The sequence below is a fragment of the Arvicanthis niloticus genome, chromosome 15 (genome assembly GCF_011762505.2).
Source record: "Arvicanthis niloticus isolate mArvNil1 chromosome 15, mArvNil1.pat.X, whole genome shotgun sequence".
Classification (NCBI taxonomy): domain Eukaryota; kingdom Metazoa; phylum Chordata; class Mammalia; order Rodentia; family Muridae; genus Arvicanthis; species Arvicanthis niloticus.
This window is the reverse complement of record NC_047672.1, coordinates 31,581,222-31,597,825: the sequence shown is the minus strand read 5'-3', so window position 1 is coordinate 31,597,825 and position 16,604 is coordinate 31,581,222. Positions and strand designations below refer to the sequence as shown.

At 46.5% G+C, this 16,604-nt stretch overlaps 1 protein-coding gene across 1 annotated transcript in view; it reads right to left on the bottom strand.

Annotated features, from left to right (window-relative positions):
* Positions 1–6,181: 6,181 nt before the first annotated feature.
* The window catches only part of Podxl (podocalyxin like), a 45,556-nt gene continuing 35,133 nt past the window's right edge, over positions 6,182–16,604 (bottom strand). The window contains exons 2-8 of the mRNA XM_034519420.2: positions 15,907–16,515; positions 13,916–14,136; positions 13,569–13,640; positions 11,771–11,918; positions 11,490–11,551; positions 11,126–11,293; positions 6,182–10,083 (exon numbers count right to left, since the gene is read on the bottom strand). Coding sequence (XP_034375311.1) covers positions 9,886–10,083; positions 11,126–11,293; positions 11,490–11,551; positions 11,771–11,918; positions 13,569–13,640; positions 13,916–14,136; positions 15,907–16,515 — 1,478 coding nt within the window. The 3' untranslated portion in view covers positions 6,182–9,885. The remainder of the gene's footprint in view (positions 10,084–11,125; positions 11,294–11,489; positions 11,552–11,770; positions 11,919–13,568; positions 13,641–13,915; positions 14,137–15,906; positions 16,516–16,604) is intronic.

The following is a 16,604-nucleotide window of genomic DNA, read 5'->3' as shown; positions in this document are numbered from 1 at the left end:
GAGTCCTTAGACAGTACAGAAAGTTAGTCTTTCTAGTACTCAGGGAGAAATACCTTCTGGAAAAATTCCTGCTGTTGACTGTCTTTTTCAAAAGCCACAGATCATGAAGTGAAATCCCGTTCACAACACAGAAAGCAAAGGATGGTTCTAATTTCCTTTCTGCATTCAAGATCTTTCTAAATCATATCTGCAAATGTGCAGTCTTGTCCCCAAACACTGCCAGGCTTGCTTGGAAACAGAACTCCATGTGGATGTTGTCTGACAACTATGGCATCAACAACAGAAAAGGTGGCGGTGATAGATATTTTTTAATAAGGAAGGGAGCCAGTTCCAAGGGTTATGAAATTGTGTGTCTTTCTTTCCTCTGCTACTCAGAGAGCCTGTGGGCTGCTCTCTGTGCATGTGCACTGTCCCAAGGATTGACTTGGCTGTGCTAAACCTCAGGAAGAGAGCTATAAGAAGAGTGAATATGTGCTAGTAAAAGAAAAAACCTGGAGTCTGAATGTTCCAAAGCTAAGCAAGGCAAAAAGGTCTCTATTGTTAATCTAGAATAATTCTATGGATTCAGTACTAGAAAAAAAGTTATCAAGGGAGGTCAAAGCTTGTGTTCTTCTGAATATTCTTGGGAAAGTAACATTTTTTAGGTAGTTAACATTCTTTTTGAAAATACAAGCCTTAATACAAAGCCCAGTGTTATCTTTAAATTTTAAAACTTGGTAAGTAGTTTTCTACGTATGGCCAGTTCCCTGATAAGCCGTTAGGAAGGAACTATAAATGAAACATTTGAACATACAATTTGGAGGTGCCCAGAGAATTTGCTCAGTCATCACTTCCGAGCTCTTGCTACAGCATGGCCCTGAACTGTCTTGCATGCTAGCCTCCAGCCCAGCAGAGAGTTTTGGTACTTGAACTGGCTGCCACACAGGAAATCAGTCCAAAGATATCATCAATCTTCATTTTCAGTTACTACTTAGTGGATGCCAAGTCAGCTGGCAAAAAAGAAATACAGTGTGTTCCATGTGCAGCATGCCAGTGTGTGTGAGTAAGGGTTGCTCAGGGAGCCTCTTGGGAACTTCCTCTCTCTCCTGTGTTAGCAAGTCTCAAGAAAGTCCAACCGCTTAGCTCATGTTACTAGGTTAGTGTTCATTTACTAAACCTAGAAGAGGAAGAAAGTGGTTATTGTGTACTTCAAAACCATTCAGAGCTAAAGTGACCATTTTTATGCGTAAAAATGAATTACTCCTATATGGTCCTTTTGGCTCCTACTTATTAGTCACACTGTTGCGAGCATCTGGTGATGTCACGCTTTTAGGTGTTCTACACATCTGTATAGTGATGAGTCAGATTGGAGAAAGAACCTAGAGTTCGTGACAGTTCCCTTAATAGCTGGCAAAGCTTTTCAGATTTAGTTGCAGCCAAAGACTAGAAACCATGCAGGCAAGCAGGCCTGTATTTCCAAGTGACCTTCAAGCATATTGCTGTGTAATTGCTGCGTTTAGCCTCTGAACTCAGTGGGTCCCGACAACAAAGTGAACACCGACAACAAAGCTTTGTGCAGCTTCTCATTTTTTAATGTGCCTATTTCTGAAGTCACAGAGCACTTGGACCTTTGCAAAGTCTTGGCTTGTTTTTTTTGTTGTTGTTGTTGTTTTGGTTTTTTTTTTCAATCGACACATCAGTCATCCTTGTGAGAACACATGGAAAAGTAGTTGTCAGCCCAGCCCAGTTAATGGTAAATGTTAAACTCCAAAATAGGTGATGTGTGAGTGAATTTCTATGGGGAGAGATTTTTTTTTTAAATGGGAGTGAGGAAACACACATGCAGCAAGCACACAGTGAGGAAGACTCACAGAAAAGCAGAGGGGACTCAGGAGGCTGAAGCCACAAATATGTAATTTTTTGCTTCTTTGTTTCATGAGAGAAAAAGACTGTGTGTTTGACATGCTTCCTCAGGTCACTGATGAACAGTCTTGTTCCTTTTCCTAGCCCTCCCCTTCCCTGGACAGACTGCCGCACTTGTGGTTTTAAGGTGGTCTGCCCTTTGACGTGCTGTGTCTTTAAACCAACGAGATTGTATAGTATTAATTACCCTTTATGCCTGCTTCTTAATTTAGAGGTTGCAAACTCATGTGTTGTCTTTGAGCAGCTCTTGTTTGGGGTCTGTGTATGCCCTCTCTTTTAGAAGTAGAAAGTTTCCTCTTTACCACCACTCTAAAGTCACGCATGGCTGAGCCTTCAGCCTCACAAGAGGACAGAGAAGCCGAGGACCATTTTTTATCTTTAGTTTTGAGGACTTAGCAGTGTTCCATCTCTGAAAAAGACATATTTGTAATCCACACAAGAAAAAGTGTTAGAATTTTTTAAAGTCAGCTTTTGTGAGTTGGAAGTACTTAGTGACCAGAGATGAAGATGCCGTCTGATAAAGAGCTTTAGATTGTCAGATTTCCGATCCACAGCATGGGTGGAAATTAAGAAAGATAACCGCTTGCCTGTAGAGTACAATCCCTTTTCCCAGGCCTACCTCAGTCTGCACTTAGCCCTTCTGGGTGAGGACATCTGGCCTGGACACAACCTTCCATCATTATATTTGCAAGCTAGGGCATTAAGTAGCCTTTGTGAATTTTAATAACATTTTGCAATTATAGAACTATGCCTATTACAGAAAACTTGGAAATAACTAAGTAGAAGGAAGAAAGGCTCTTTTTCTTTTCTTTTTTTTTAACTGACAAAATCTCCTGACCCCTTTTTTTGAGCCAGGGTCTCACTTTGTAGCTCTGACTGTCTTGGAATTGTGTAGACCAGGCTGGCCTGGAACTCACAGAGGTCCTGTCTCTGCCTCCCAAGCACTGACATTAAAGGTGTGGGCCACCAGGCCTGGCTAGCCACCCCCCTTTTTTAAGACATTGTTTTTCTTATTTTTTTCTTATCAAAATGGCCAAAGCCAACAAAGGCTTTTGAGTTAGTTGAGCTAATGCTAATTAATAGCCTTTCTGTCTTTTGCTCCCAGTGTGCAGGGAGGACCAGGTTGCAGGTGTATAGCTCCTCCCTGCTTATGTTCCGCAAGCATTGCCATAAATAATTTGAAGCGTACTCTCTTTGTGTATCTCTAGTGATGAACTTGGGAGAAAGACCCCCCCCCCCAACCGCTCTGGAGGGTTACTCGTTGAGGTTATTGGAGACTCTGTCCCTAAGACTGAAGTGTATGTATGGCCTTTAGACAGCATCACCAGCATATGGAGCGCAGTCGCAGACTTCTGTTGAGGATGAACTTTTTATATGGCCACACTCAAAAGGCAAAGCAAAGTAAGTACAATATAAACAGAATAGAAGTCTGTTTCCCTGGAGCTTGAGCTTCTTAGCATGTTAAATGCTTTAAAAACAGTGTATAAACACTAACAGGGAACCAAGAGTATTACAAGGTTGACACCTCAGTTTTCCAGGTAGAGTCTTCCTCTTGGTGTGTGGAGGAAAAAAATCACCTTGTTGTGTTCTGCCTTCCGCCCCCTCCCCCCTTCTGTGGTAGTGCTAGAACAAGACGGTAGCATCACAGACGGTTCTATGTGGTACCTAGAAGGCCAGCATGCATGAACTGAAGCATCTAGACAGCGCTCTCGGGTCTGACCTCATCTCTTCCAGCTCTGTTGAGTTCTGCGCTCTTCCCCATCCCCAGGGTAGCGTGATCCTCTCTGGTTTGTCTGTTGTCTAATCCTGTGGACTTTCTAAGATTTCTTTTTGGTAAAAGTAATTTTTTGACCCCAGGTTTGGTACATGTTATCACTACTTTGTGAATAAATAAATAAATAAATAAATAAGTGACCTCTTCTAAACAACTGCAGTTGTAGAATTATGTTGTATGTAATAATGTTCATACGGAGAGTGTATTTTGTTTTTCTTAATAAAAAGTTATATATGAACATGTGTTTGCCAAAATTACTTCAAAATTTAAAAAAATTACATTTATGGGGGGAAGTCAGTAGAATGTTTGCCTAGCATGCAGGAGGTTTTAGATTTGTTCCCCACTCATAAACTACAGGGTGGGGTGCACATGTCTATAATCTCAATATATAGAAGCCGAGCAGGATAAGGAACTCAAGGTCACCCTTATCTACATAAGAGATTTTGAGGCTAAGCTCAGATACATGACCCCCTCAAGTGTGTGAGGCAGGCTTTCAGAGATGGACAGTGATGAGCTGCAGGCCTTCCGTGCTTTCTCCTGAGACTGTTCAGGTAAAGGAATGGAAACAAAACCATGTTCAGAGTTCTGGGGAAGTTTCCATTTTTGAGAAACACTGGCAAATTGTTTCATGGGGAAAAATGATCGGCTGCCTGCAATGTATCTTTTCATGTGTTTGAACTTGTTTCCTGGGCTTTAGTCATACTGGTTTAAAAGTACAAGGAAAACTAGCCAGAAACAAAATTAATTGTAGGGAAAGTAGTAAAGGGAGAGATGGCTGCTGCTCTCCCTAGTTCAGAAGTCTAGGTTTCTGTCCCAGCCATGGAGGAGAATCATTACAGGCCAGAACTAAAAAGTACATTCAGAAATATAGCAAGTGCAGTGTTAGGGCTAAGAAAGTTGTGTGGGTGGGCTCTAAAGAAAGGTCTCTCCACCTGTCATCTGATAGGGTTCAAGTGCTCCAGGCTTCATGAACCTGCATTATCAAGTATGTAATCAAAGTAGGACTTAAAATCAACCTCTTCCTGCATAGCTTTCATTGCTATGGTGTACTTTAATATGGCTCAGAAGTAATATTTCTTTGTGTTCTCAAAACAGGAAGACATGAGGTACACTGATAAGGTAAGAAATTGCCCTTCCCTTGGTTAATCCTCCTGAGAATTAAAGGGATCAAAACGAGGACCATGCTGACACATTTGTCACTATCTGCCGTCAGGAAGATGGAAATAAACAAAGTACATTTAAGATGCCAGCTGCTTCTGTCCAGTGCGTTCAGGCCTACAGATCCGAAGTTGCAGCTTTGTGGCCACTATGGCCACACACTTGTACTTTCTCAACTGTGACAGCCAGAGGTCATGGAAGTGGGTGGGGTGAGGGGGTGGAGCGATGGTTGTGTCCACAGCAACAAACAGAAACGGTGGCTCTGCTGCAGCATTGCTGTCCGCTCTTCCCTCTGCTTTATTATGCTGTACCCTCCTCTGCAGTTTTGGTTTTAGAAGAGCAGAGATGTGAGGCAACTCTGAGTATGATGCTTCAGCTTACCCAGCCCTTTCTACAGTGCCTTTGATATCCACAGAAACTGTTCTGTGCACTCAGCCAGGAGAAGCAAGGCAGTCAAATACACCCTTGCCAGAGACACTCCAGTTAACAGGGAAGAGGAAAACCAGAGATGGTTTGGGAGGGAGCTTATAGGTTGAAAAAAATAGCCCTAACTCTGGTCCGCCCCTCTTGGTGTCACTTGCCTACCAGTGCACAAAAGATTAAGGGGAAAAAAAATCCATGGTAACTGTGGATATAATCCAGAAATGAAGTTTGTTTTTAGAATTCAAGCATGATGGTGGTATGGAGAAAAGAATCTGGCCCTGAAGAGAGAAAAGATCGAGTCAGGGCCTATGCCAAAGAGAGGAAGTCTGCAGTTTATCATGTACCGTGGTGAGTTTCCTATAAATGAGGTGAAAATGTCATATGACTGCTGAGGTGGAGGCAGAGATGGGCCAGATCTGCAGGGCCAACCTTTCCCTGCTTCAAGCTGCTAATCTAGGGTTCCCTTGCCCTGAGGAAATGTAGCTGTTGGTAATGTGGCCAAGGGATGTATCGTGTTCACGCCCATTAGCTCCATCCTTCACTGTGTGAGAAGACAAGCACAATGCCCCTTGTAGTAACAGAGCTGGTGTCTAGTGTGCTTGTTTTTATCTCCTAGTGGTGTTTTCACACCCGATTGGCATGGCATCTTTCTTTGGCGGTGGTCATTTATCATAACACTTCAGGCAGAAGTAGAGGGGAGTTGGATAGTGACAAATTTGTAAACAGTGCACAGCAAGGAGTGGTCCTCTCAGGCTCTGGCCTTGGAGCCCTCCACTCGTTCCAGCATCTCCTCTTTCCCCCTCTGCTGGCAGAATGCAGTAGGTGCTGATCAGAGCAGAGGATGCTGCCCAAATGAGATGCATGGAGTACCTCTCAGGTGCATGGATGAAGATTTTAAGCCAGAGCAAAACACTAGGGCCTGAACCAGCTTACACAAAAGCATTTTAATTGACAGTGTACAATTTTCCAAAATATACTTTATAAGAAAATGCAATAGTTAACTATAGTCTCTCGATAAATTCCAGTGTACTTTAGACCCCTGTCCACTACAACATACACTCCCCCAATCTCCTGGGCAAGCTGGTTGACATTCACAAAGAAACAGAAAGGCCCCATGAAACAGTGATCTCGGCCAGTGGTGGGTTTTCCTCAGTCCTAAGGGAAGCATCAGATGCCTGACAGTAACACAGGCTGCACTACAGGGCTTCTCTCTCTCTCCCTGCCTTCATCTTATGCTAGTCCCTTTGATCCTGGTCTCCTGGACGTTCTTCAAGGACTTTTCAAAATTATTTCCTGACAGGAAAAAAAACAAAGACAAAACAACAACAACAACAAAAAAAAAAAAACACCAAGCCCCCAAAATGTTTATTTACACCTTGGACCATGTGACTCCAGAGCCCAGCACATGGCTGTGTGTGTCCCTTGTGTCCACTCAGCCCCTCTAGGGTTATCATAGGGAAGGAGTGGTGGTATCCTGTATTAACCTTGTACCTGGGAGTTGCAGTCCTTAATTCCCTGTTCTTAAGAAACACACAGCACAGGGTGGGCAGTCTGGGATGCATGTTTTCATCTTGTCTCTGTCCCTGGGGAGATTCTTTGTGGCTTCAGATGTGTTTTCCTGTAGAAAGACTGAACTGTATCTCCAAAACTTTCCCTGTGACCATCACAGACCATGCTCAACTCCAGCCCGTACTGCAGCAGGATTGAGATTTGGCTGGGGAGGAACCAGAACAGTATTTTAAAGTTTTAAATCCCCTATCCACAAGACAAATACATTTGTCACCAGTCTGTCTTGTTATGTTCATTTTTTTTTTAAATCATTTCTACTAAATAGACATTTACATTTTTGTTCTGCAAGGGGGGAGGGGAGGCTTAACTATCTTAGCTATCAAGTCTTTCCCCAAAGTTTACTCTCTGAAAGTAGTAGAGGGTAAATAAACATGTGGCTTTTATATTTACATTGTCAAAAACATGCATAGATCTTGTCAACTTGAACTTTCTCTTCAAAGTTTCACCAGTGTATTGTCAAAAAAAAAAAGAAAGAAAAAAAAAAAGAAAAAGAAAGAAATAGGCAAACAAAATAAAACAAAAACCAAAAAAAAAAACAATAAAACTCAAACACCTGCTAGCTTTCTCTCTCAGGGAAGACAGAAAGTGTGGGTGTCCTAGATGAGTCTGGATCTGGTCTGCCAGGCAGACTGCTCAGTGCCTTATGTCAGTTACTTCTCTCTCCGTGCACATGGCAGCACAAGAACTGCTGGCTTTGTTCAGTCACAGCCATCAGGCCCTTGAGGTTTGCAGCTGAGGAAAACCGTTTTGCCACTGAAATGAAGAGTTCTGATTTCTCTTTGGTACAGCTGGTTTCCCTTAACAGACAGCTCTAAAAACCCAGTAATAAACACAGGAAGGTGACTTTTACAAATGCTAGCAGCATGTCCCAGTGGTAAGAGCAATCGAAGGCCAGGTATCAGACTCTCAAGCTGTACTAAAAGGCTACACAATTTGAGTGCACAAGAAGAAACACTGGGCCAGCCTGGGCAGAGCCATGGCTATTCCTTAGCCCAGACACAATATCTGTTGTCTAATATTGTAGTCATATCTGACAGGCTGTAGGGTTGCAATCTGTGACCAGTTGGCAGAAAGAGCATTTGCCGTCTGTCAAATGACCTTGCCCCATTGACTGGAGCAAAGGAGAAGAAATCCTGTCTGCCTCTCAGGCCATGACAGAATGAACCTACTGGGTGACAGAGCCTAATGCAGGGACAAACAGACCTGCCCCCCCCCAAGTTGGCACTGCTCTCCACCCTCCCCTGCAAATCTGAGAGAAGCAGGCCAAGAGGATTGTGAGTTCTTGTTAGCATCTTTTCAAGCTCCTGTGAAATTCACTTTGAGCCTTCCTTGACTTCTGTCAGCCTTTTCTCCCTAGCCTGTGTCTCAAAGAGACAGCTGTAAAGATGCGATTAGACTGAGGGCACCTGTCTGCTCTCCTAGCTCCCCTTTTAAATAAGCTGCTCCAAACCAGAGAGTTAGTCATGGGAACTTATGACCAAGAACAATACAGACCATGGACCTAATTCAAAGCTCCACACAGGGTCCCCCTACCCCTTTCTCAGAAAACCAGATAAAACATCACTATGCTGGGCCCTTGACGGCCTTTACAAGACTACTTGACACTGCTGAGCCTGTAAATCCTACGTTAGGTACTAGGCCTGGTTTTATGTTTCCCTGAGATTCCACCAGAAAAAAGTGGGACAGCTGGAGTGCTTCAAAGAGCATCAGAAACAAAAAGCCTGGCTCCATGCTGGGAGAGTAGGCAATGGTATCTTAAAACTGCTTGTTCTGGGCCTTTCTCCATGACAAAGGAGGGTGCAAACCAATGGAATCAGCTAACAGTCTCCAGGATCTGAGCTCTGGCCTTTGGCAGTGAGGAGCTGGATTAAACACACACACACACACACACACACACACACACACACACACACACACTACACCATAACACAACAACCCAAGTTCTCAGTAACTTGAAAAGTCCCTGAGCTTCCTATGGAGCAATAATGCCTGGTAGGTTAGATGGATTGTCTACTGAGACACATTTGCCAATCACGGACCAGTTAGGACCCCAGGACATGTCTGTCACATGTCTGTCCCTAGACAACTGCTCTGTGACACGCAGTTTTGAGGAGTCACCCTCTCCTCTGAGCGGTGAACAACGAAAAAGGAACATCTTGCTTTCAGTAGCTACTGCAGATTTGTTCCTAGTGGGAGCAGAAGGCCAGAGGAGATTTTGGGGAGTGTCTTCTAGGGAGTGCCTTGAATGCTAGGCCAGTGTCAGTACAGAATCAGCTGCCATGAGGAAGCCATCTGAGCATGAACTTCCTTTCTTTCTGCTTGCCCACCCACCCCTTAGGCAGACTCCATTAGTGAGGCCTGTGAGTTAGGTCCCAGTCCCACTAAGCAAAGGCAAGGAAATCAGAATGCAGAACAAGAAGTCCAAAGCCATGCCCTGGGAAATAATGGGACTTATGACTAACTCATGAGAGGCGGGATACAACAAGCAAGCCGAGGCCATATTATAGGAGATGGAAATTTGGGACCTATCCTTAAGACCAGACCATAGGAGCTTGGTTTTCTTTCCAGCCTGCCCACTTGCAAGTGTCCTGTGCCTTGGGGAATGAGCACAGATGAACACAGTACTGTGTCTTGATGCAATTAAGCACCAGACTGAGGGAAACAACCTTTGTCACCAAATGGCTGTATGGACCTGTGCAAGTCACCTGACCTCTTAAGGCCTCGGTCATCTTACTTATGAGATGAGAGGGTGCCATTCCAAGAGGAGCTCCAGGGCCTCTCGCATGGCGTTCTCCATCTTCCTCCTGCCTTCCAGCGGCTCTGGGCTCAGGCACAAGTAGGTTATTTTACATGAGGGAACTGGACAGAAAGTGACTTCATTGAACTTGAAAGGGAAAATTAAGGCCCTGTGGGGATGGGAAGGAGGGAGAAAACCCTCGGAGTCCATTCTCCCTCCCCTGTCTTTCTGTCTTCAGGTGGGAAGTGCCCCCCCCCTTGTCCAAATGGCACTTTGGGTGGTCTGGAGCTCTGCAGTGCAGTCGGGGTGTCTGGTAGACTGATCAGAGGTGTGTGTCTTCCTCCTCATCTAGGTCATCCTTGGTCAAGTTGTCCAGAGGGACGATCCAACTGTCCCCCAGCTCCCCATTAAGGTTGACCACCTTCTTCTCCTGCATCTCAGAAGGAGTCTCCATCACTTCCAAGGTTGGGTTGTCATGGTAACCATTCTCTACTGTCTGTAGCTCCTCTGTGAGTCGTTGCTAAAATAGGGACAATAACACCAGGAAGAAGGCAATTTTGGAGTGCTGTGAGCTTTAATATGAAACCTATTTCCCCATTCAACCCAAGGACCTCAAGTTAGCTTGATTAAATTCTGGTGGTTCCCTTGTAGAGGCAGAGACCACCCTGGCTATTAGCCTGACCACTTCATGAGTACTCCCCCATCTCCTAAAACTACTAGCTGTCCTCTCCCTTCATTCCAGTGGCAATCTGTGACATCGTGGACAAAGATTTCTGAAGACATTTTGTCCTTAAGTTCTTTTTTCCCTTCTCCATCGTTCCCCATAAAAACCTCTGTTTTTCTACCTCATTCCATGATAAATAACAGAGAAGACAAAAAAAAAAAGGGGGGGGGTGTTCCTTCAGACCAGCTTGACAGGACTTTTCAAATAGTCAAGGTGAACAGGGTGGTCCTTATGGATGTCCAGGCAGTAGTTTGTGCTCTGAGATCTGGCTATGAATTCACATTGCCATCACTCACGCCTCAGTGTACAAGGTCACTAGGAGTGGGGACTGTCTTAATGCTCTCAGTAGTTTGCAGCTAGGGTGCAGACCCACAGCAGAACAGCACTGTAAAGATGAGACAGGGTCCTGCTGTGTAGCCCAGGCTGACCTCAAACTTGTGATCCTCCTGCCTCAGCTTCCCAAGTGCTGTCATGACAGATGATGATGTGATTCTAGTAGGTTGGGTGAAAGAAGCTTTGGTTAGAGGATCACTTGCCTAAGGCCATATATGATATATGATATATTTAGGGATCATATCCCTAAATCTCCAGAACAGTTCTGCAAGGTACCATGCCCACTATACAGGTGACAAGGCTGCAGACTTATGACCGACTTACAGACGGACAGAGCCAGGGCTTACACCCAGTGTTTCTGCTCATTGAATCTCTAGTGTTAGAGACAAGCTAGCTTGATAATTCGGACAAGAGCCTGTTCAAAGGGTCCAGGCCCACTCATGTGGACGGGCCTAGTGAAAGGTACTCTGGGTAACTGGGCTACCTAGAATAAGACAATACCCACCTGGTCCTTCCTCTGGGAGATCCGCTGGTGACAGCAGCCGTAGAGGGCAGCGACGAGGAGCAGGAAGGATGCCATGCAGACAATGGTGATGATGAGGGGCAGGCTGAAGCGGTCCTCATTGACTTCTGGAGGGCCTTCCTTCCCCAGCTTCATGTCACTGACTCCGGCCTGGCCGAGACACAGAACTTAAGTGGCAGAAAACAGAGTCCGGACCTCTTGTCTCCACTCCAGTCTAATGGGAGCCCTTCTGTGTGGGTCTGCTGCCCCTATCCTACCACTTACCCTGTCCACTCGTGTGTGCCTCTCCTGCAGGCTTATACTATCAAAGGATAACCAGAGGACAGTACAGGGCAAAGCTTCTTACCTCTGTCAGGTCATCCCATTTGTCCTTCAGGAGCTCGAACACGGCCTTAGGAGAAAGCTTTGCTGCGGGAGAGACGGAGACCAATGTCTCTAGGGTCCAGCCCAGAGTGGAATGGCTGGGGTATGGTGGGTACCCAAGAGGAGGGTGTCCTGTATCTGTCCCAGTCCCTCAGGTCTCCTGGGATGGTTGCTGGCTTGTATATTCTTAAGTGCCTCCACCCCCAATCATCCTTCTGTGGCACTCTGCCCACACAGGCTTGGGTCCCCTCACCCTCAACTCACTCTCAATAGTAATTCTTTTCACTGCCACCGCCTGGTTCTCTAGAATAGGGGCCAGCTGTAGAGTACACGAATCCTGAGCTTGCTTGAAGGAGTCTTTGACTGAGTGACATAGCAGTTCCACGAGTCTTTCATCCGGAGGGCTCCCTTCCTAGTGTACAGAGAGCACAGGTGATTTTCAGGCTTTGCCACAACAGCTCGGGTTTGTGAGGCTGCCCCCTGACTGCTCAGCCTGCCAGAGTCCCTTCTTCATACTTCACTGGTGCCACTCCTAGATTAAGTTTGCATTTTTCTCACAGGCTAGTCCTTATCCTCTCAGTCTCATTCCCAGGTCTTTTCCCATCTCCTCAGCCTGAAGATCTTGTCTGCATGTCACTCCCAGCCCTGTCCTCCCTGCTAGGTCCCTGGGGCTCTGAAACCAGTGGCTGCATTATCATGCCTCAGCTGGGAGCAGAATAAAACAGGGTGCAGCACTCCTCCACTGCCAGGGGAGGGAGGCAATTCAGGGATTGGAGCCTGCCATTCTCCAGCCTCTTTTTGCCACCTCAGAATGAGAGGGGAAGTGAGGCACGCTGAATGGGCAGAAGGGGGTTCCGGGGATGTCCACAGGGTTACTTTCATAGACCTAAGCCCAGACACAGGGCTTTAGGGCTGAGGCTGAGGCGTAAGCTAGGAGCTTTTACTCGGTACTGCCAGTGCAGGGATCACTCGCTAACGTTTCCCTCCCTGATTCTGGATGAGGGGCTGAGACTGAAAACATGAGCTCTTGACCCCTGCATCCTTTAGGTCTCCCACACTGCCACCCCCGACACTTCCCACGTGCCGTTTCCTTTGGCCCAGCAGCACTTTACTCCATCACCAGGAGTGGATCCAGCACTTTCCATCTTTCTTTTCTAGAAAAGGTTAAAAACGCTTCCCACTAACAAAACACAGCCGATAGACTTCAACCTAAACGTCATCTTGGGGGCAATTTCCTGCCTTCTCGCCAAAACTCAATCCCAGAACAACATTGCTTCCTCTAAACCTCTGATGGCCAAGCTCACGCTTCTGTAGTTCTGCAACTCACTCAGTGAGTTACAGCAAAATAAAACCCCTGGGTTCTCTTCTAGTCCCAGAAGTGGCTGCAAAATGGCAGTGGCCAGTAGAGGGCAGCAACAAACCAGCCACCTCCTGCACCACGGAGGTCAATGGCTGCGCGCTGTGCAGCCCCACCAAGCCCTTGCTCCCAGAACACTGGTGGTGTGAAGGAAGCCGCATACATATGGAACTAGGCTGAGGACCAGGAACTATGACTTCACTATCCTAACTCTTTTCTGAGGCCCTGGAGAGTGAACTGGGGATCTCGGGTGCTGGTCAAAAGCTTTCTCTAGCACTCCTGTTACTTTTAATGAGAAAGTCTCATTAAGTTGCCAGGGCTAGCCTCAAATACACTCTGTAGACTTCAGTCCTCCTGCCTCAACGTCCTAACCAGCTGGAACTAGAGGCCTGAGCCACACGACCCGCCAAAACCTACCAATACTACACACACACACACACACACACACACACACACACACACACACACAGGGCCACTGAACTGCAACCAGACCAACCAGAACAGTAAGAGCTGAGGAGCTGCACGGGTTCTGCACATGCTCTGCGCATGCTCTGCACATGCCCTGGGCCTGGAGCAGGCCCGTGTGCTGACTTAAGAGAAGTCTGAAGTGTGGATGGGAAAAGTCTCTCTTTGGGGAGCTCATGGACGGGGCTCATGGACGGGGCGGGATGTAGGATGAACTGGGGCTCAGGCTTGTGTACTCACGCAAAGGCGGGCTCTCGTGAGATTCAGAATGAGGAGTTCCTCGTCTGGCATTATGGGAGGATCACATTTGAGCTGGAGGAGGTCAAAAGATGAAGGTTTAGGCACAGAGTCATCTGATCTTGTATTCTCCCCTTGGTGAAGGTGGGTGGCAGGGAAAGGGCACATGGTAAGCTCAGGCTTGGCCAGTCAGTTTCAAAGTACCTGGCTGTCCAGCTGTTTCAGAACAGAGGAACCAGGAAAACAAGACAACTTTTCCTTAAAGCGACCAGCCGGGGGCCCTGAGAAGGCCAAAGGAAAAGACTTCCCTTGGGTCTGGGCTTTTCCATCCCATCCTCTGCTAGAAATACCTTGTAATTCCCAGAAGTCCAGGTGGGAGAGGGTATGCTGGGGCCTTGAGGGGCCATGGTGGTAGAATTAGAGCTGGGATGTGTGAATTCCTCAGTTCTAGGCACGACATTAGTTCCCACTGGAAACCTTGTAGGCTGTAGCGGTGTGGAGACGGAGAATGTTGTGTTGCCTGCCATCTGGCTGGGGGTTGGCTGAATGGTTTCAGAGGTGCCCAGCGGCTCTGTAACAGACAAAGCAAAGGCTGAAGAGACCAGCTGTACCTGCCAAGGGAGCACAGTCTTCTGGCTTCATGATTCTCACAAGCAGAAACCAGTAGCTATGAAGAGGAAAAAGAGGGAGGAATGAGGAAGTGGGGTCCTGGGCCATGGGACAGAATGAGTTAGACTTGGATGAACTAAGAGCTAAGCAGAAGTCCCAGAAATGATGCTGCAGTCACCTCTGAGGCACAGGTGGGGCCTGTGGAAGGTGAGCCACAGCTAGCCCACTGTGGTGATTTGTAGGAGGGGCTGTGCTTTGTGTTTCAAAGGCACTTGCTCCTTTTGGATGCTTCTCAACAGGAAAACTGAAACTTGGTGACTTGTTCAAGGTCACAGGGCACACTGGAAGACTGGAGGATTTGAACAGACCACTCTGAACCTGTGCACCTGCTACAGGGTGTGGCCCTGTCTCCCAGGGCGTAGGCTCATGCTCAGAAACCCTGACTCAGGATTTTAAGGTTCCTGAGCCGGCCATAGATCCTGACACTAATTTAAGCACCCAGTTAAGACTGGCACTTTAAAAACTAAGTAAGTAGAAACAGAAACAAGACTGGATGTGACGGTGCACAGCTTTAATCCCAGCATCCGGGAGGCTGAGGCAGGCAGATCTCTGTGAGTTTGAAGCCAGGCTGGTCTACATAGTGAGTTCCTTCCAGGCCAGCCAGTCTCAGGAAAGGAAGGAAGGGAAGGGCGGAGGAAGGGAGGGAGAAAGAAGGGGAGACAGAAAACAGCAGTATGCATAGCATACCACAAGTCCTAAAAGAAAGAACGAAAGCTTGCAGGAGTTAGCCACCCTCCTGCTCCATTATTTGAGTCCCTGGGGTCCAACTCAGGTCATCAGACTTGGCAGCAAGCGCCACACACTGACGTTTATTCCTTTATTTTTACTTATTTAAAAGTGTATTTATTACGGTGGTTTGCTATCACACAAGTCTGAGAAGCACTGTTTTAGAATTTTCTAGCACCCTGCTGCCACAACATGTGGCACAAGGCTGGGCATAGATTCTGGAGGTTGAATTTATGCACTGCTAGCCTTATCACTGCTAAAAGGGGTATCCAAGGCTAGGTCTGATGAAGGCAGAAGACATGTAGAATGGTTAAAACTCAACATACACCATTATCTTCCAACTGAATGACAGTATAAGAAAATGCACTGCCAAGTCTGTCTGTCTGTCTGTCTGTCTGTCTGTCTGTCTCTCTCTCTCTCTCTCTCTCTCTCTCTCTCTCTCTCTCTCTCTCTCACACACACACACACACACACACACACACACACACAAACACTCTTTACCTGCATTTTTGTCTATGGACCAAATGTATGCAGTGCCCAAGTAATCCAGAAGAGGGTGTGAGATGATTACAAATGGTTGTCAATTGCCTTGTGTATGTTGAGAATTGGATCTAGGTCCTCTGTGGGAGCAGCCAGTGCTCTTACCAACTGAGCCATTTCTCCAGCCCTTCTCATTTCTTAAGAAAAACAAGACCAACCTGACATGGCAGGGTGCACATCTTTAATCCCAGTATTCAGAAGGTAGAGGAAGGTAAATCTCTGACCAAGGCCAACCTTGGTCTACAGAGTGAGTTCCATGACAGCCAGGACTACACAGTGAAACCCTGTCTCCAAAAACCAAAAGAGAAAAAAAAGAAAAGAAAAGAAAGAAAGAAAGAGAAAGAAAGAAAGAAAGAAAGAAAGAAAGAAAGAAAGAAGAAAAGCAAAATGCCAAGAAATGACTTACTGTGTATAGTAGTAGGCTTCTCTGTCAGCGTAGAGTTGTCAGTGCTGGACACAGAGACAGAGCTGCCAGGAACAGCAGTAGGGGTCTGCTGTCCCTCAGGATGGCTCTCTGTGCTCTGTGAAGAAGAAGCCACAAGCTGGTAAGGGCTTGTTATGCTGTCTGTTGTGGGAGTAGAAGGAAACTTTGGGGAGGTAGTCAGGTCAGTAGGCTGAGAAGAGATGTTGTTGGTTAGCCAAGTGGTCGGTGGGGCTTTGGTAATATTGTCAGTGCTTTTGCCTCCAGAGGAGACTGTCTGTCCACTGCTACTAGTGGAGGCATTGTTACTAGGGGAGCTTGTTTTAGTCTTGTCATCCTCGGAGCCACTGGAAGTTGTAGTCACACTGCCACCGCTTTGATTGTCCCTGGAGTTTGTGGTGGTTGGCACAGTTGTCGGAGATTGGACTGAGGTTTTGGATAATGTAGAGCTGCTTTGCTGAACTTGAAAAAGTGTAGTTGCCACTAGGTGACCAGCTGTGACATTTTCGGATGCTGTTTTAGTCACTGCTGTCGAGAGGTTTTGATGGCTCCGGACAATGGTAGAATTGATAATAGATGTGCTAGCCCCACTTCCTGTTGATAAAGACAACAAGCCAGGTGTTAGCCAGAGTGTTTGTGGACTTTTCTAGCTCGTCCCCACTGTGTTAGCCTCCCACCTATCT